Source organism: Staurois parvus, unplaced genomic scaffold, assembly GCF_062004578.1.
Source record: "Staurois parvus isolate SC_StPar_1 unplaced genomic scaffold, SC_StPar_1.0 ptg000621l, whole genome shotgun sequence".
NCBI lineage: Eukaryota > Metazoa > Chordata > Amphibia > Anura > Ranidae > Staurois > Staurois parvus.
This window is the reverse complement of record NW_028318417.1, coordinates 1,048,724-1,070,030: the sequence shown is the minus strand read 5'-3', so window position 1 is coordinate 1,070,030 and position 21,307 is coordinate 1,048,724. Positions and strand designations below refer to the sequence as shown.

Here is a 21,307-nt window from a genome sequence, read left to right as displayed (position 1 = left end):
CACATAAGTTGTTCACATTAAAGCTTTAATAGAAGATATTTTTGAATCATTTTTCTACAAACATGTTTTCAAATAAGTAGTTCGACAAAGCTGTGACATTTTTATATATTTGCGTTTAGATCACGGGTGTCAAACTGGTGGCCCTCCAGCTGTTGCCTAACTATAAGTCCCATGAGGCATTGCAAGATTGACAGTTACAAGCATGACTCCCAAAGGCAGGGGAATGATGGGGCTTGTAGTTTTGCAAAAGCTAGAGGGCCGCCAGTTTGACACCCTTGGTTTAGATACTCAGTTTTACACTTCGATAAATTTGCAAACGATTCCTCAAGTGGTTATTCATATATCATGGGATGTAAGTAGCATCCCATTTAAGACAGAATTCTGTCCCTGTGTAACAAATGCATTAGGCAAAGGTTGAAGCTTACAAAGGTGACACCTTCTCTGTCAGGGGTGCTGGAGCTACATTCCACCAAAATCTGATCTCCCTGCAGGTAAAGAAAATGACAAATTAAATCTCAGTTTTTGTGTCTATATATACAGTCAGGTCCATAAATATTGGGACATCGACACAATTCTAACATTGTTGGCTCTATACACCACCACAATGGATTTGAAATGAAACAAACAAGATGTGCTTTAACTGCAGACTGTCAGCTTTAATTTGAGGGAATTTACATCCAAATCAGGTGAACGGTGTAGGAATTACAACAGTTTGCATATGTGCCTCCCACTTGTTAAGGGACCAAAACTAAATAGGACAGAATAATAATCATAAATCAAACTTTCACTTTTTAATACTTGGTTGCAAATCCTTTGCAGTCAATTACAGCCTGAAGTCTGGAACCCATAGACATCACCAGACGCTGGGTTTCATCCCGGGTGATGCTCTGCCAGGCCTCTACTGCAACTGCCTTCAGTTCCTGCTTGTTCTTGGGGCATTTTCCCTTCAGTTTTGTCTTCAGCAAGTGAAATGCATGCTCAATCGGATTCAGGTCAGGTGATTGACTTGGCCATTGCAGAACATTCCACTTCTTTCCCTTAAAAAACTCTTTGGTTGCTTTTGCAGTCTGCTTTGGGTCATTGTCCATCTGCACTGTGAAGCGTCCAATGAGTTCTGAAGCATTTGACTGAATATGAGCAGATAATATGCCCGAAACACTTCAGAATTCATCCGGCTGCTTTTGTCAGCAGTCACATCATCAATAAATACAAGAGAACCAGTTCCATTGGCAGCCATACATGCCCACGCCATGACACTACCACCACCATGCTTCACTGATGAGGTGGTATGCTTAGGATCATGAGCAGTTCCTTTCCTTCTCCATACTCTTCTCTTCCCATCACTCTGGTACAAGTTGATGTTGGTGTCATCTGTCCATAGGATGTTGTTCCAGAACTGTGAAGGCTTTTTTAGATGTGATTTTGGCAAACTCTAATCTGGCCATCCTGTTTGTGAGGCTCACCAATGGTTTCCATCTTGTGGTGAACCCTCTGTATTCACTCTGGTGAAGTCTTCTCTTGATTGTTGACTTTGACACACATACACCTACCTCCTGGAGAGTGTTCTTGATGTGGCCAACTGTTGTGAAGGGTGTTTCCTTCACCAGGGAAAGAATTCTTCGCTCATCCACCACAGTTGTTTTCCGTGGTCTTCCGGGTCTTTTGGTGTTGCTGAGCTCATCGGTGCGTTCCTTCTTTTTAAGAATGTTCCAAACAGTTGTTTTGGCCACGCCTAATGTTTTTGCTATCTCTCTGATGGGTTTGTTTTGTTTTTTCAGCCTAATGATGACTTTCTTCACTGATAGTGACAGCTCTTTGGATCTCATCTTGAGAGTTGATAGCAACAGATTCCAAATGCAAATAGCACACTTGAAATGAACTCTGGACCTTTTATCTGCTCATTGTAATTGGGATAATGAGGGAATAACACACACCTGGCCATGGAACAGCTGAGAAGCCAATTGTCCCATTACTTTTGGTCCCTTAACAAGTGGGAGGCACATATGCAAGCTGTTGTAATTCCTACACCGTTCACCTGATTTGGATGTAAATACCCTCAAATTAAAGCTGACAGTCTGCAGTTAAAGCACATCTTGTTCGTTTCATTTCAAATCCATTGTGGTGGTGTATAGAGCCAAAAATGTTAGAATTGTGTCGATGTCCCAATATTTATGGACCTGACTGTATATACTGCATGTATACTACATAAATATACATATACGTTGCTGTGAAAAAGTATATTTCCCCCTTCCTGATTTTTTTTTTTAATTTGTCACACTTAAGTGATCCAGATCATCAACAAATGTTATTATTACACAAAGATAACCTAAGTAAATACAAAATGCAGTTTTTAATTGATGATTTAATTTATTTAGGGAAAAAAAGTTGACCCAACCTGCCTGGCCCTGTGTGAAAAAGTAATTTCCCCCTAAATCTAATAACTGGTTGGGCCACCCTTGGCAGCAACAACTGCAATCAAGCATTTGTGATAACTGGCATTGAGTCTTTCACATCGCTGTGGAAGAATTTGTCCCACTCTTCTGTGCAGAATTGTTTAATTCAGCCACGTTGGAAGTTTTCCAGTATGAAAGGCCTTTTAAATGAATTAAACACATCATCTCAATCGGATTTAAGTCCGGACTTTGACTTGGCCACTCCAAAACCTTAATTTTGTTTGTTTTTTTGAGTCATTCAGACTTGCTGGTGTGTTTCAAATCAATGTCCTGCTGCGTAACCCAAGTTTGCTTTAAGTCATGAACTGATGGCCAGACATTCTCCTTCAGGATTTTATATATTTATATATACACAATATATTGCCAGAAGTATTGGGCCAGGCCTCCAAATCATGTGATTCAGGTGTTCCAATCACCTCCATGGACACAGGTGTATAACATCAAGCCCCTAGGCATGCAGACTGCTTCTACAAACATTGGTGAAAGAATGGGTCGCTCTCAGGAGCTCAGTGACTTCTAGCGTGGTCCCGTGATAGGTTGCCACCTGGGCAATAAGTCCATCCGTGACATTTCCTGGTTACTAAATATTCCACGCTCAACTGTTAGTGGGATTATAACAAAGTGGAAGCAACTGGGAACAACAGCAACTCAGCCAGCAAGTGGTAGGCCACGTCACATGACAGGGCGGGGTCAGCGCATGCTGAAGCGCACAGTGCATAGAAATCGCAAGCGGTCTTTCCAATGTTGATATGGCTTCAGTCACTCCTCAATAAACCTGTACTTTTGTTTTTTTGTTCCCATCCAAGATTGTAGCTTGCAAAAAACAAGAAGAGAGAGCGCACCAGCCTTGTGCATCACCTTTATAGATCCTTTTATTGAAGTGATAAAACAGATGTATACTCAAAAACTGTATATGATCTCAAACTCATTAATATCTATAGTGATCCTCATCGCCTGGTATACTGCACAGATCCCAATATAGGGAAGACACTTCAAATGCCTGATGGGTTTCAAGAGGGGGCCCTCTTTTATTTGTAGCCCTCAGTGCTTCCTCAAAGCATGCAGACATTTTAAGCGTCTTCCTTGTATTGGGATCCATGCAGTGGACTAAGTGATTTGGATCACTATGGATATTAATGAGTTTGAGATTATATACTGTTTTTGAGTATACGTCTCTTTTATCACTTCAGTAAAAGGATCTATAAAGGTAAAGCACAAGGCTGGTGTGTCCTCTGTTCTTGTTTTTTGCAGGCTGTAATCTTGAATGGGAATGCGCTCATGAGGGTGGCTACGGTGGGGTTCTAGGGGACCTTACACGGCAATGTAGCCACTCTACAAACAAGAACAGAGGATTGAGAAACTGAAGATACGTGATAGGCTGAAAGTGGTACGTGCTGAAGTATACTGCTGTATTTCATTTTTTAAATGGAGGATTTAAATAGAATTTAAAACACATTGGTGGTGGTGGTGGTGGTTTTGGTAGGAGGGTGTATTTATCAAAACTTGAGCAGCTTTGCATGGCAGCCAATCATCTTCTATCTTCCGCTCGTTCAGTTAAGCTTTAAAGTTTGAAGCAAGAAGCCGATTGGTTGCCATGCCCAGCTGCTCCAGATTCTGGCTGCTCCAGTTTTGATAAATTTTCCCCATTTCATATAATTTCCTAGAGTCTAATAAAACAATTACTGATTAGGAAAATTTTAAAAAGAATACATGAATAAAAGTGCTAATACCAACAACGACAACATGATGCCCCTTTTCCCGAAACCCATATTTATGATATAAAGTCACCCAACGTACAATTTGTACCGTGATCACTCCGGGCAAATCTCTCACTTGTTGGAAATTGAAGTCGTATCTCTTATCTTCCCCCAAGCTCCCAATTAAAGTGCCATTCCTAGTGAGCAAGAACATTGGGTATTATACAGAATGCCATAACTGGATTGACAGCAACCATTGGATACCTTGAGAGGGTGATGTCTTAATCCACTTTATTAGTGCAGTGTTCATTTTTGGGATTTTGCCATGGTACAAAATTTGGTTTGGGATCCTTTGTAAGGGCTATAGTGTGGGTCACTTTTTTCAAGTATATATATGTTTAACATGTATACTGTGTGTGTGTATGCAGGGGCGGACTGACAATTCGAGCACTCGGGCACTGCCCGAGGGCCCGGGGTCAGTAGGGGGCCCCATGAAATGCCCCTGGTACCTTTTTTATAGGCTTTTTTGAGTGTGGGCAAGGACACAGGGGCCTCATGATCCCCTATTGCCCGGGGGCCCCATGAGTTGTCAGTCCGCCCCTGTGTGTATGTGTATATATATATATATATATATATATATACACATACACTTGATACAAAGTATATCTATGACACAGAATTCCCATGCCATCATAGATTGCTAAAACAGCTGAATCGGTTTCCATTCAAACCATCTCTAATTGAAGCAGAAATTGGGGCTAAACAAACAGGAGGAAATTTACTAAAACTGGAGCACAGCTGTACATGGTAGCCAATCAGCTTCTAACATCAGCTTGGTCAATTACCCCCCGGTTCACATCTATACGGCCATGCGGGCCAGATTTTGCACATGCATGAGACCCCATTCATTTGAATGGACTCCCGTGCCCATGACACGCAGGGAAAGAAGTCCTTGCACTTCTTTGGAAACAGCAGCCCGCATGGGAACCTCGGTTCCCAGTACAGTTGCGTTTTCCAGTGTGGGTGGCGTGCCATTAGAACTAATGGCACCCACCCGCGGGTCTGCATTTGTCTGTGCAGGTGATACGGCTGCACAGATCTGCAGCGGCGCCACCTGCACAGATGTGAAACTAGGGTTAAGCTTTGGCAATAAAACCTGGAAACTGGTTTCTATGCAGATCTACACCAGATTTTGCACTCTCCAGTTTTAGTAAATTAACCCATATTGTCTAAATGCAAAAGTCTTCCTTGAATCTTGGTGTGATTTATGTATTTCTTCCAGATCTGTGTAAAAGTCTCAGACTTTTCCTGTAATAAAGACCACTCATTGCTGCTCTCTCTCCTTGTGCGGGGGAGACTGGTCTTGTCTCCGCCCCTTCTATAGTTTTCTGTGCTGGGTGGGGCCTGCTGGGTCCCTCCCACAACTCTGCTCTCTGCATAGATTGTGTACAGCACAATAATGATGTCACTGCTAGGTTTACTAAGGGATATCTGGGCTTTAAAAGGCGTTCAGTGCACATAAAGTAGAATTTGGCATTCTATGACTATTGAAGTACAGTATTTATGCGCTTGAAGTTCAGCTGTAAATCTCCATGAGGAGTGTCTAAATGACTGGAAAGGAGGAGTCAATGTAAACAGAGGATTTGTTAAACATAGCAGGTAAGGAAAGCCCATAATACAGGCGTACCTCGGTTTACGAATTTAATGTGTTCTCCAGGACGTTTCGTATTGCGAAAAATTCATAAACCGAAATGAGGTTTCCCATAGGAAACCAATAAATCCATTCTGGAGGTCAGAAAAAAGTTTTTAAAAAAGTCGCTGTCACTATCGGTCAGTGCCAGTTTTTTAATTGTAATTACCGGTTTGTTTGTTTTTTCTTCACTATAGCTCAGAGAATCAGCTGTCACTTCCCCCCAGCTAAAAGAAAGAATGTTTCCTTTTAGTTTATTCCCCAAAAGAAACAATGTTTCCTTTTAGTTTCTTAAAAGAAACAAAGTTTCTTTTAGCTCCGGGGAAAGTGACAGCTAATTGTTTGAGCTATGGTGAAGAAAAAAAAAGACGGCAATTGCATTTAAAAACTGGCACCGACATACGCTTCGTATTGCGAAACAAATTCATAAAAAATTTGTAAAACAAGGCGTTAATTTCAATGGATTTTCATTCGGAAACCGAAAATGACGTTAACCGAGGCGTTCGTAAACTGAGGTACATCTGTATATATATAAAGGAGGCACGTTCTGACTACAGTAAATAAAGAAATAAAATATGGGGGCTGGGGAGTATTGCCTACATCTCAAACATTCAGAAAGTCAGTATTCGCATAGACAGTTTTGGGGGCTGGCAGGGCATCTTAAAAAAAAACAAAATGCAAGTGTTGGGCTGTGGCTTTTCTCCAAAGGCGAAGATCACCTTCAGCAATATTTTCCAAAAATCCCCCTATATCTTTTGAATAGCACATACAAGTGCTCCTCCCGCTCCTGTTTCAAATGCTGCACCACCTCCCACAGGGCCAGGACAAGGAGTGGGCAGGAGGGGCGGTTGGTATTATGTGAAGTGGGGGGGGGCACCACATGGAGAGTTCCTACCTACAAGCTGACAGGAGTAGTGATGGCAGCTGCGCTACTCCTGTCAGCCTAGAGCTGGAGGAGACAAGCTAGCTCTATATAGGGAAAGGAGAGAGCCGGGAGGGCGTGCGGGCTGTGCCCTCTCTCCCCTCCAGCTCTTCCTCCTGCTACTGCTGCTCTCCTGGATTGGGACTGCCGGATTGCCACTGTACAGTGTTGGTTTACCCACCCCCATCTCCTCCCGGCAAAGAATGGGGGTAGGCTAAACAAATGCCGCACAGTGGTGAGTTGATAGCCAGTGGTATCTTTAGTGCAGGGGGCCCCCTGATGCAACCCAATAGCCCTTCAGCAACTGACATCAGTCCCCGCCAGCTGCCTATCAAGACTGATAAGTCGGCTTCCCCTAGGCTCCTCCTCAACTCTGAGGTGTCAAGATGAGGGGGAGCCTGAAAGGTAGGACATCTCAGACATCTGCCGTGTTGCATCTGAGGTCTGTGTGCTTGAGGGAGGGGAGAACTGCACTGGGGACACATTGAAGGGGGGATGGGCAGAGTAACAAACACTGGGGGGGTATTTGAGCTAGAAGGGGGAGAGGAGAAGAAGATCAGTGTTAGGAAGGGTTTTGGGGGGGTGTGCAAGAAGGGGAATTGAAGGGAAAAGATTTGTGCTGGGAGGAAGAACTTAGGGGGTAGCAGGGATGTAAGATTTGTTTTAGGAGGCAAACTTTAGGGGGCGGGGTGTACTATGAGGGGTGATTTGGGTTTTTTTTTGCTAGGAGGGGGGATTTGTGCTAGGAAGGGGGGTTTGAGGGGAGGTTATGTGCTTATAGGGGGGATTTGTGATGGGAGAGGATTTATGCTCAGAAGGGAAATTTGAGGGGTAGAGGATTGTGCTAGAAGGGGGGATTTGTGGAAGGGGAGCATATGAGCTGGGAAGTGGGATGAGGGGGAGATTTGTGCTGGGTTGGGGACTTCAGCAGGGGAGGGGGGGGGGGATTTGTTGATTTGTACTGGAATAATGGGAATTTTTATTTGCAGAAAATGTTGGCTTGCAAAGGGGATTTATGCTTTAGAGGTAGGCATGGTATGCATGCAGATTAACGCTCAATTTTTTTTTGGAGGGGGGTTTGCTGCCACGCGATGGTCATACAATTTGGTGGACAACGTTTGACTTCTTAGTCCTGGGCACTATATATTACTTTGCCCCGGCACTGTCCTCCCATAACACATGCAGCTGTATGGGTAGAAATGCTCCCCAAAACCACTAGCCCCTCAATCCCCCTCCATCCTGCCCTTTGCAGGACAGGCTGAACTTTACAAATGTGCAAATGTGGCCGATCCAGATCATTCAGACTGTATGTGTGCACAGTTTGCTATCTCCCTCTCAGCCCATCCTGCTAATGGCAGTGCGGAGGGGGATTGAGGGGCCAGCAGTTTTTGCGGAGAGGGCCCTTTGGCCCCTTGTACTAAACTTTGAACGTTTGCTTTAGCTTTGTACTAAAAGTGTCTATGAACAAAACCAATCCCAAGATCGTTCATGATTTGAGCCCTTTATTACCTGTAATGCATGGTCCGTATGCTTCGTACTGTCAGATGACCATGGAGGAGATATGTGTTGACATGAAAGTCTTCTACTGGATGGCCCAAGATCTGCCAAGAGAAGAGCAGTCCTATGCATATAGATCACCCACACACACCCTGAGTATTGTCTGCACACAATATGGACCTTCACCTCCCCACAGGAAACACACTTAGGCTAGGTTTACAAATGGCACAGAGCATGCCACTCCTCTGAAAAGCGATCGGTGATGGATCACTTTTTAGAGGCGTTTCATAGGTGAGATGTCACCTCCTCACTGCCTGTTTTAACGTTATAAATGCAGCATCACTACCAGGGGCGGACTGACCATTTGGAAACTCGGGCGCTGCCCGAGGGCCTGGGGTCAGTAGGGGGCCCCATGAGATGCCCCTGGTACCTTTTTCATAGGCTTTTTTGAGTTTGGGCAAGGACACAGGGGCCCCATGATCCCCTATTGCCCGGGGGCCCCATGAGTTGTCAGTCCGCCCCTGATCACTACATGCATTGCACACATTGCAGCCCTATTCACCAGAAAGGGTCACAATCATTTGAGGTTGTAACTTCTGCTGAATGTGGCGGGGGGGGGGGGTAATTTTGCCAAAGTCACAATGTGTTGCACTAAAGACTTGTTAACACTTGAGCAGTTGAGAAAGTTTTTAGCTCCTTTCCTTTAAAACTGTCTGCTTAAAGTATGTGAACTATAGAAAACATTATAATTACCCTTTCCCTCCTTTTTTATAAGTAATCACATCCCCTCTGTTCGCTGTATAGTGAGCTGGGGGAGGAGAAACAGCAGCACTCTGATCTTCCCAGTGAATGGCTGTGCAAGGGGAAGGGTGTCAGGACAAGTCTGATTATTGGAGGAGAGCAGGCTGAGTTCCCAGCACAGCTAGAAAACTGACTACTCTGTGCTCTCATACCTAGTGTGGTCAGTTTTTAATAGGAAAGAAGAGGGACTGTCAGGAACACCAATACCAAGAGAACGGGAGACTTTTTCATACAAGTACATGGTACAGCAGGCACATATCAGGAATATGAAATGTTGGGTTTCCATATTCTTTAACTACAAAGGCAGTGAGACGGGTGTACACATGCACAGCCTATCATCAGTTTTTAAAGTCTGGTCCACTTTGAGCTTAATTTGTGGGGTTAAAGAGGTTGGAAGGCTTTCTTTTCTAAAATAAAAAAGAGCAGCCACAAACCTCCTCTTCTGGGGTCCCCTGCTGCTGCTCTTGGCTCCTTCTCTTGTTGTAAGACCCCATAGCAAGCCACTTGATTTGAGGGTACACCTGCAGGTTCGATCCTAAGCTGCCTGAGGCTGTGTGCATCTATTGACTATTTGATTGACAGCAGCAGAAGCCAATGGCTCCCACTACTGCCTCTGTGAGCAGAGAGAGAGTCACTGCAGATGGGTGTAGCACTGGATCGAGGTCAGGCTCTGGTAAGTATAGCGCTACCCCCATAGGGGCCGCTCGTAATAGCTGGTGCTTCCCAAATAGTTCAGAGGCTTCTAGTCCCCATAGGCACTGGCCTATGCACATTGGCTCCAAGAACTCAGTCTAGGGATTGTCTTTTTGATATTTATTGCTTGAGGAACTTTAAAAAGGTGAGGGGTTAGGGCCAAAATGCTTGCACAGTAACAGAAGGACACTCTCTGCAAGGCTCCAATACATAGCTTCCTCTGAGGACAGGGGAATGGCCAGGACTCTAATCCCCTATGACAGCAGTAACTGGGGATCACAATTCAGGGTCAGTATTTAGGACAGCTGCCACCTTTCAGCTTCCTCCAGACACTTCCCAGTGCAGGAGACAACCCTTCTCCAGACCACATCCCATACGATGAAGTTCCACAACCAGCTCCTCAAAAAAATATTACTTCAGGTTCCCGGCTCTGCCACAGCTCAGAACTGCTACCCAGTCCACTGGCGGCCTTGGAGGGACAGGAGCCCCAGAGGCTTTGGAACCCTCCTTGATGAGAAGAGAACAATCTCTCCAAGGTTCCAAACTATGTATCACCTACCCAGCCACCTTCTGGACACTCCCCTCCAAGGATTGGCTAGTACATAATAAATATTCAGACCGGCTATTTTACTTTCACAGCCCCATATTCTGGAAACTTCTTCAAGAAGCAAGGAGAAGCAATCAAACTTCAAGCCTGTGAAACCCTGAACAGGCTAAAGCAAACAATCACCGCTCCCATGACTACAAAAGGAACCAAAAACTAACTTTGCCAAGCATCCTGCACTATGAGGGTATACATAAGTATACAGGCGGGTATACAAATAAAGGGACTTTTTAACTTTAATGCAGCCTTTAGAAACATTTTAATACTCTTTACGCCCTTGGTTTCTGGTCTGTAGGTAGAATCCAGAGCATAGGGGGAAGCTCAATCAAACACAGGGAGGAAATACAGACTCCAAATAATGTTGGTTCTGATGGAAACTGAACCCATGATACCAGCACTGCAAAAAAATGCTAACCACTGCTTTAGTCTCCATGATTTTGGGGGGGGGGATCATGTTGAGGTCCCTACCTGTGGGATCAGATGAGTGTTACAGAGTCCATAACTGCGAAAAAGTTCAGCTCCAGGAGGCACGAAATGGACAGGAAATGTGAAAATCCCAGTCATCAGAATACCGCCATCATGTTCACGTAATTGAGGAGTGTAATAAATTCTTATACCTGAACTATCCAAAATTCCTGCAAATCAGACACAAAATGTTATGCATACAATTGCCTGTGACCATGAGGAGAGGGTATCGGTGACCCGAAATGTGATTGCACACCTTTACATTTTGATTGCCCTATAAACTTACATTGTGAGGAGGAGAAGTAAAGCGCAACTATTGTGTCACGTAGTCTGGTTAAAAAAAAGTCCACCCAGTTCAACCAATAGAAGGGAAAAAAGATATATACAATCCTATACTCATAGTTGATCAAGAGGAAAGCAAAAAAACCCAGCAAAGCATGATACAATTCGCTCCTGCAGGGGAGAAATTCCTTCTTGATCCCCAGAGAGGCAATTGGATTTTCCCTGGATCAACTTTACCTATAAATGTTATATCCAGTTATATTATGTACATTTAGGAAAGAATCCATGGCTTTTTTAAAACAATCTACTGAGATGGGCAGAACCAACTCTTGAGGGAGACTATTCCACATTCTCACAGCTCTTACTGTGAAGAAACCTTTCTGTGTTTGGAGATTACATTTCTTTTCCTCCAGACGTAAAGAGTGCCGCCCTTCTCCTCTGTGATGACCTCAGGGTGAATAACTACACCGAGTTCACTATATGAACCACTGATGTATTTATACATGGAGATCATATCCCCCCCTTATGTATTATACATGGAGATCATATCCCCCCTTATGTATTATACATGGAGATCATATCCCCCTTATGTATTATACATGGAGATCATATCCCCCCTTATGTATTATACATGGAGATCATACCCCCCCTTATGTATTATACATGGAGATCATATCCCCCCTTATGTATTATACATGGTGATCATATCCCTCCTTATGTATTATACATGAAGATCATATCCCCCCCTTATGTATTATACATGGAGATCATATCCCCCTTATGTATTATACATGGAGATCATATCCCCCCTTATGTATTATACATGGAGATCATATCCCCCCACCCACTATGTATTATACATGGTGATCATATCCCCCCTTATGTATTATACATGGAGATCATATCCCCCTTATGTATTATACATGGATATCATATCCCCCCTTATGTATTATACATGGAGATCATATCCCCCCTTATGTATTATACATGGAGATCATATCCCCCCCTATGTATTATACATGGTGATCATATCCCCCCTTATGTATTATACATGGAGATCATATCCCCCCCTATGTATTATACATGGAGATCATATCCCCCCCTATGTATTATACATGGTCATCATATCCCCCCTTATGTATTATACATGGTGATCATATCCCCCCTTATGTATTATACATGGAGATCATATCCCCCCTTATGTATTATACATGGAGATCATATCCCCCCCTTATGTATTATACATGGAGATCATATCCCCCCTTATGTATTATACATGGTGATCATATCCCCCCTTATGTATTATACATGGAGATCATATCCCCCCCTATGTATTATACATGGTGATCATATCCCCCCTTATGTATTATACATGGAGATCATATCCCCCTTTATGTATTATACATGGAGATCATATCCCCCCTTATGTATTATACATGGAGATCATATCCCCCCTTATGTATTATACATGGAGATCATTTCCCCCCCTATGTATTATACATGGTGATCATATCCCCCCTTATGTATTATACATAGAGATCATATCCCCCTTTATGTATTATACATGGAGATCATATCCCCCCTTATGTATTATACATGGAGATCATATCCCCCCCTTATGTATTATACATGGAGATCATATCCCCCCTTATGTATTATACATGGAGATCATATCCCCCCTTATGTATTATACATGGAGATCATATCCCCCTTATGCATTGTACATGGTGATCATATCCCCCCTTATGTATTATACATGGAGATCATATCTCCCCTTATGCATTATACATGGAGATCATATCCCCCCTTATGTATTATACATGGAGATCATATCCCCCCTTATGTATTCTACATGGAGATCATATCCCCCCTTATGTATTCTACATGGAGATCATATCCCCCCTTATGTATTATACATGGAGATCATATCCCCCTTATGCATTATACATGGTGATCATATCCCCCCTTATGTATTATACATGGAGATCATATCCCCCCTTATGTATTATACATGGAGATCATATCCCCCCTTATGTATTATACATGGTGATCATATCCCCCCCCTTATGTATTATACATGGAGATCATATCCCCCCTTATGTATTCTACATGGAGATCATATCCCCCTTATGTATTCTACATGGAGATCATATCCCCCCTTATGTATTATACATGGAGATCATATCCCCCCTTATGTATTATACATGGTGATCATATCCCCCCCCTTATGTATTATACATGGAGATCATATCCCCCCTTATGTATTCTACATGGAGATCATATCCCCCCTTATGTATTCTACATGGAGATCATATCCCCCCTTATGTATTCTACATGGAGATCATATCCCCCCTTATGTATTATACATGGAGATCATATCCTTTTTATGTTTTATACATGGAGATCATATCCCCCCTTTAGTATTATACATGGAGATCATATCCCCCCTTATGTATTATACATGGTGATCATATCCCCCCTTATGTATTATACATGGAGATCATATCCCCCCTTATGTATTATACATGGAGATCATATCCCCCTTATGTATTATACATGGAGATCATATCCCCCTTATGTATTATACATGGAGATCATATCCCCCCTTATGTTCCTCTAATCTTTCCTCATAGCTGATCTCCTCCATGCCTCTTATCAGTTTAGTTACCCTTCTCTGTACTTCCTCCTGTTCCACAATGTTCTTTTTGTGAATTGGTGCCCAAAACTGAACTGCATATTCCAGATGAGGTATTACTAATGATTTGTACCGGGGGAAATGATCTCTCTCTCTCTGGGGTCTATGGGGTTGATTTACTAAAGGCAAATAGACTCTGCAAGGGCAGTTTCTCTAGTGCTTAGCAAATGAGGTAAAGCTTCACTTTGCAAAGAACACCCAATTATGTACAGAGAAAAACAGTATTTTTGCTTGCATGTGATTGGATGATGGAAGTCAGCAGACCTTCTGCTCATTCACTGAGCTCTGGAGCAACTGTACTTGCAAAGTACTTAGTGTCATGTTTCACATGTGTTAGAAGCTTTCCTTAACCTAATATCTAATATCTTCTTATTAACAGTACTAACATAAGTATGAATGAGTTGGATCTTAATAGAATAATTGAGTTATTATATTTATATTTGTTCTAGATTGGGAAAAGTAAGTAATTAGACTTCATAGTCTGTGAATATACATATGAACATATATCTTGGGTTTTCTTTACATTCAAGCCACACATATGGTAGCAATTGGTCTAGCCATCCTCCCCCATCTATGTAAGAGATAAAGTTACACTCAGACTTTGAGAGAAGTAGACTGGAGGTTTGTTATATATATACACATCTGTTTCCAATTATCTTTGTGGGACTACAAGTATACCAGCCCATTTTGAGGAAAAGGTGGGGGCTGGATTGCTCTTTCTAGAGCAGGACTAAGGTTTAAAAAACACATTCTTTGGGCAGCAAGGCGAAGGGAGCTGCTTGCTCATATCCACACACATTCATATTATACACACACAATTACATACAATTTTATTATTAAGAACTTAACTATACTTTTTGGACTTTATTTAAACATTCTGTATTCCAATATTTTATTTCTAATTTTATGCAACATTATAATTAAATCATCTTTTTGAGTTTATGCAAGAAGTGGAAGGACTTTCTATTTGAACATTTCTCATCAATACAAGTTAATAAAATATCGAGACAATACGATATTTTACAGTGGCGAGCCTCCAGTTCGATTCGTTTCCGCCGATTGCTTATTTTTGACTTTTTTCTTCTTCATCTTGCTGAGAGGGAAGTTGTTTGCAAATTCAGCAAACTATGAAATCAAGCTTTCAGGAGAAGTAAAGTCTGCAACAGATGAATCGTCGGCATAATCGAGAACCTAAAAGCAGAATTGGTGAGAATTGCAAGAAACGCTGTTCCTTGGTGATGTCATTTCCCGCCAAGAGAGAAAAGACGCGTTATGTAAAGAAAGACCTTCTTAATTGGTAAGTAATGGATTTTATTGATGAATTATCTAGAGAGAGTAAGTTAGAATTCAAGAATCTGTCTACATTTGTTAAAGATGATGAACTTTGGCGGTACATGTATAATGAGTGCTTACAGGCTAATAGTAAGATAGAAAAATCTAAGTTTTCCTTTAAGAAACTGAGCAAACAAGTTAGAAATGTAATGAAGTTAGTTAATGTTTTTAACGCCATGATTTTTGATGTTCCTAAGACTGCTGTTTGTGTAATGAAGCAAGATCAGAGCAGTGTATGTGCTAATTGCCAGATTTTGACTGAGCAAATAGATGATATGCAAAGTGCAATTCAAACAAAAGACATTCAGTTATCTGACCTGCAGAATGATGTAAAAAGAATTTGTGTGAATACTAAGGCAGAGAAACAAAAATCTTTTGTACCAGAGATCCAGTCTGTAGAAGGAGACCCTGTAGATCAGGAAGAAATGTGTAAGAGAAAATTAAGGGATAAAGTTGCAAAACTTAATCTTAAAATCCTTGATCAGCTCATGAAAATTTTGAAGGATATGCCAGCCTATGATATGGATGCCGATGCTTTCTATAACATGGAGGTTTATGAAAATTTTTGTAATAATTTTTGTTTAAATCAGGAGCAAAGAAATTTTCTATTCTGTTTATGGCTCCCCAGTGTTATGGCATGTAGATTAATTAAAACGCCATATATTGAGGATGATGAGGAAATGCATAGCAATGCAGCAGACCGACTACGTCAATTATTGAAATTTACTACTGGACAGGAAATTCCTTCTTTGGAAATCTTAGACTCCTTAAGAGCTACGATTAATGATGATCCTTTTGAATTTAAAAATAGATTTTCTAAAGTATACAAAATGATATTTAATTTAGACAATGAGACTCCTTCTATGGTAAATGCTTTTGTTAAAAAATTCAAGTATCTTGATCCAGCATCTGTTATTATTGCTACTGGAAAAAATGATTTAGATCAAGCAGCCAAAGTTATAGATACAGTTAGGAGACAACTTAAATTAAACAATCAGAAGAAGGAAAGTTTAATTGTTCAAAATGGAGAAGAGAGAGAGACCATGTGCTTAGCCACACCCAGTTATGATGATGAATACGTCACAGGCAGGACGAGAGTCTCAGAGCAGACAGGAAATACTATTTGTTTCTATTGTAAACGATTTGGTCATTTGAAAAGAGATTGTATTCATTATAAATTAGATTTACAAAGAAACGCTTTGGAATTAGAAGACCAAAATATAATTTCTGAACAATCTACTCCTCCATGTTCCAACAATAGTCTGTCTGAGTTGCCTTATGCCTCAGAAGTTAAAAAGATCAGTTCACTGAGAGTCAACAACAGCTTAAACAATATGGTAAACAGTGCTGTTGTCATTAACAGGAATGGTTTACTGCCATTGCCGAAATTAGGATCAGGATCAAATCGAGATTCTTCTTTACTGTTGGAATATGTTGCTCCATATTTATTGGATGAAAGTGGAAGGCCCAAATCAACATTAATTGATTCTTCCATGTACTGTAATGTTGGAAGTATTTGTACAGCAACTGCTGACATGTCTTCAGATCATAAATGGCCACATACAGGAACCAATCTTGAATTGGAACAATTGGTTAGATCACATAAGGATCTGTGGAGTCAAAGCAAAAATGATGTAGGTTTGTTTAAGGATTTTGAAGTTGACATTGAAGGTAGAGACCCTAAGCCTCAACCTCAATACAAATTGCCATTAGAATCAATTAATCCAATTTCTTCCATTATAGATGAGTTTTTACAGCAAGGAATTTTAAAGAAAGTACAATCAGTGGTGAATAATTGTATTTGGCCTATCAAAGTTGATAATTCATATTCTTTATCAGTTGATTTCAGGACATTGAACAAATGCATCACAAATAACAAATCTATTGTTCCTGATTGTAACATAATGTCACACCTGGATGCCAAGGCCAAAATATTCTCAGTACTTGAAATTGCCAATAGCCATTTGTCAGTACCCTTAGCTAAGAGTTGTCAATATAAACTTGCCTTTAGCTTCAACAAAGAAACTTATACATTCACAAGATTAGCCCCAGGCTTAGATTTAAGTGATGGGATTGTTCATGAGTATTTGGGAAAAATATTATCTAAATTCTCTAGGCCAGAATGTATTGTCCAGCATGTAGACAAGCTTCTCTTGTCTACACAAAATATAACTGAGCATATCACTCTTTTGTCTGAAATAATTACGTTGTTACATACAGCAGGATTGAAATTGAATACAGAGAAAGTTCAGTTGATGAAAAGCCAGGTGGAATTCCTTCATATGCAAATTAGTTATGGACAGAGACAGATGTTGCAAGAAAAAGTTAGAACTATTTCTGCTTATCCAATTCCAACAAATCGCAAGGCTTTGCATCAGTTTTTGAGCGAAGTAAATCATTGTAAAGATTTTATACCCAATTTTGCAGAAAAGTCTAGATCATTATTTGATCGTTTGAGACAAAAAGCTGGTGTGTTTGATCAATGGAATCAAACTGAGAAAGAAGCTTTTGAACTATTGAAATGGGATTTGCAGAATGCTACTACATTAAATACTGTTGAGTTTTGTAGTAAAGTTCCTTTTGTTTTAGAAACCAATGTTTCCAATAATGCAATCTCAGCAACTTTGTCACAATTAAAAGAAGATAATAAAAAAATAATAGGTTTCTTCTCAAGAACTTTGACAAATATGGAGAAAAACTTTGATGCACATATGAAAAAATTGTTAAGTGTTTTCTTTGCAGTCAAAATAACTGAATACATTGTGAGATCAAGTAAGATCATATTACAGACACCTGATTCATCACTGAAACTCCTTGAGGAAGATGGTTCAACAGAAAATTATCGTGAAAAGTATCCTATATGGTACAAAACACTGTCATCCAAACACATTCAGATAGAAGTAACAAAAAGACATTTTCAGGAAAACATACCAACACATATTTGTACAGCTGTAAGTGAGAAGTTTGTACCTCACGTTTTCAACATAGGAACTGAGAAAAGTTTGAAACCAGTATGTATTACTGCAGATCAGTCTTACACTACAAGAAGTAAGTCAACACAAAAAACAGCTACGCATATTTCCAATTTTATAGAGATAAGATCAAAGGCATAATCCTTTGTCATCTCTGGGTTGATACAAAACCTTTCTTTGGTTTTGAAACCAAGGTTTTGAATCATGACCAATAATGGAGATGTAGCGTCCTGTTATATTTATTTTTGTTTATTTCAGGTACTTATATAGCGTTGTGAATATATGTAGTGCTTTTTACATATATAGTACATTCACATCAGTCCCTAACCCTCAAGAGGTGTACAATCTAGGGTCCCTAACTCACAGTCATACATACACATACTAGGGCCAATTTGGATAGGAGCCAATTCTCCTACCAACATGACTTTGGAGTGTGGAAGGAAACCGGAGTACCTGGAGAAAACCCACACAAGCACAGGGAGAACATGTGAACTCCAGGCAGGTGATGCCATGGTTGGAATTTGCATCAGCAACCCTAGTACTGTAGGCGGAAGTGCCCGCATTCTAAAATAGAACACTACAAGTCAATAAGAAGTGTTATAATGAAAATATGTTTTCCATGTCATGACTAGAAATGTTTGTGATTATGATATGTAATATTAACAGATAAATGTAAGAGGATTAATCCATGTAAAATTATCAATGCCAAAATAATGATACTGCATTTCTGTTACAGGAAATGACCTAAGAGTAACTGTTAAAGGAAGAAAGTTCAAATATTTCTAAACCTTTCAGATGATAATACATTTTCCAAGAAGGAAATTTATTCTGGAAGAAGCTTTGCAACAAGAATTTCATTCATCATTGTTTTTGTTGTTCTTTTTATGTTCAATAAAGTTATTTTAACTTTACAGAGTGCTAGAAGAAGACAAGACATCTCAAGGCATCTCATAGAGGAAGAACTTATAAAACAATTGACTTTTGACTACTGATGAAATAATTCATTCATCATCAGATATATTGGTTTTTTTTTGTGTGTACATTTTATTTTGACATATGTTTACTATATCAAGATGAGATCAGTTTTCACATGAACATTTGCAATCACACACTATGTATTTTCAGAAGTGAAAGGGTTAAACTTTTGTTACAACAGAGTCACGCTAATTAGTTAGAACATCTGTTGTTAATTAAGCTAGAGATAAGTTTTATAAGGTACATATAGAAAATTTAGGCAAGCTTTACATTGTTATATGTATGTTTTAAAAAAAAAAAATCATTTGATATACATGTATGGATTGAAGCTAGGGAACATATGTTATGTTTAAATGTTGATAAGGTATTTTGAAAAGATGTATGGATTATAGAACTGTGTGCTACACACATTTTGGAGGGAAAATATGAAACATCTATTTTTTAAGTGACATATTTTAAAGTATTGTACTATAATGTTACAGTTATACATTTATTAAGGGGATGAATTATTTGGTAAAAGGAAAATAATAAGGGTAAAAATATTTTTATGTGATACATAACAAAAGGTTTATCAAAGAATTTGTTTTCCCATTATAGAATCAAATTAAAGATATGTTCAGATCAATTATCTTAAGATCCAAAAATGCATGAATGGATACGAAAGTGACGAGAATGTGTATAAATGGATTAAGATAAGGAAAATGATTAAGATTCGATAAAATCGATCATTTTGAGAGGGAAATGTTAGAAGCTTTCCTTAACCTAATATCTAATATCTTCTTATTAACAGTACTAACATATGTATGAATGAGTTGGATCTTAATAGAATAATTGAGTTATTATATTTATATTTGTTCTAGATTGGGAAAAGTAAGTAATTAGACTTCATAGTCTGTGAATATACATATGAACATATATCTTGGGTTTTCTTTACATTCAAGCCACACATATGGTAGCAATTGGTCTAGCCATCCTCCCCCATCTATGTAAGAGATAAAGTTACACTCAGACTTTGAGAGAAGTAGACTGGAGGTTTGTTATATATATACACATCTGTTTCCAATTATCTTTGTGGGACTACAAGTATACCAGCCCATTTTGAGGAAAAGGTGGGGGCTGGATTGCTCTTTCTAGAGCAGGACTAAGGTTTAAAAAACACATTCTTTGGGCAGCAAGGCGAAGGGAGCTGCTTGCTCATATCCACACACATTCATATTATACACACACAATTACATACAATTTTATTATTAAGAACTTAACTATACTTTTTGGACTTTATTTAAACATTCTGTATTCCAATATTTTATTTCTAATTTTATGCAACATTATAATTAAATCATCTTTTTGAGTTTATGCAAGAAGTGGAAGGACTTTCTATTTGAACATTTCTCATCAATACAAGTTAATAAAATATCGAGACAATACGATATTTTACAACATGACTGTCCTATTGACTGTCATATGCCTTTAAGTGTTTACTATATCTTGTTTCTGCTCCTCCCTTTCTTTTGGTTTAGTTAATGTTGTATAGATAGCTCTCCCCCTTTCCCAGTAATGCATTGCAGGTCTAGCCTCACGGCATGGAGCAGGAAACATTATGATCTTTTGACATATCGAATGTGTATTGTAAGATTGTCTCAGTTTATGGAATAAACTTCACAAGATCTACAAGATGTCTTATCGATTGAGTCACTGACTGTGGCATCCAACTGAGGTTGAAGTTATTGCTATCTCATCACAACTGTAAGTTACAGAGATCACACTATCAATGCTTAGATTGGAGAGACAGAACACCTAGTCTGTCTGCCTTTAGTAAATCATTTCCTGTACCTCTTTCAGGGTCGGTTCACACCATATAAAATGCACCCCAGATACAGTTTTCATCAAAAAGAATTTCCTGGTTATCAAAAATCACAAGCCTTAAAACATTGCAAATGGCATTATATATCCCCCCAAACCCGTATGATTTACCAGAAAGGTGTCATCAGACTGTTGAAGATAGTAGTATTGTTACAGATGAATATGCAACTGTTCCAAATGAACAGTTGAGTGTCACACAGGTTCTTAAAGATCTGGAAATAATCCTTGACCTAGAAATACTTTTTAATATAGAGTCCTATATGGCAACTCGGTGACATACTTCCAGTTTGGACGCCATCTTGATACACCCATGTACTACACCTAGAAACATGAGGTTTGCTGTTTCAATGCTCTGAACAAGACTATGAA

General features: G+C 39.8%; 1 protein-coding gene and 1 long non-coding RNA gene across 2 annotated transcripts in view; one reads left to right on the top strand and one right to left on the bottom strand.

Moving 5' to 3' along the window:
• Window positions 1–21,307, bottom strand: part of LOC149449389 (DBH-like monooxygenase protein 2) — a 50,804-nt gene that overhangs the window by 10,013 nt on the left and 19,484 nt on the right. The window contains exons 7-10 of the mRNA XM_089693307.1: window positions 10,826–10,992; window positions 8,272–8,363; window positions 4,251–4,347; window positions 426–485 (exon numbers count right to left, since the gene is read on the bottom strand). Coding sequence (XP_089549433.1) covers window positions 426–485; window positions 4,251–4,347; window positions 8,272–8,363; window positions 10,826–10,992 — 416 coding nt within the window. The remainder of the gene's footprint in view (window positions 1–425; window positions 486–4,250; window positions 4,348–8,271; window positions 8,364–10,825; window positions 10,993–21,307) is intronic.
• LOC149449390 (uncharacterized) lies at window positions 14,138–20,749 on the top strand. The gene is made up of 2 exons (XR_016315410.1): window positions 14,138–15,096; window positions 18,840–20,749. It is a non-coding gene; the product is annotated as an uncharacterized LOC149449390 (long non-coding RNA).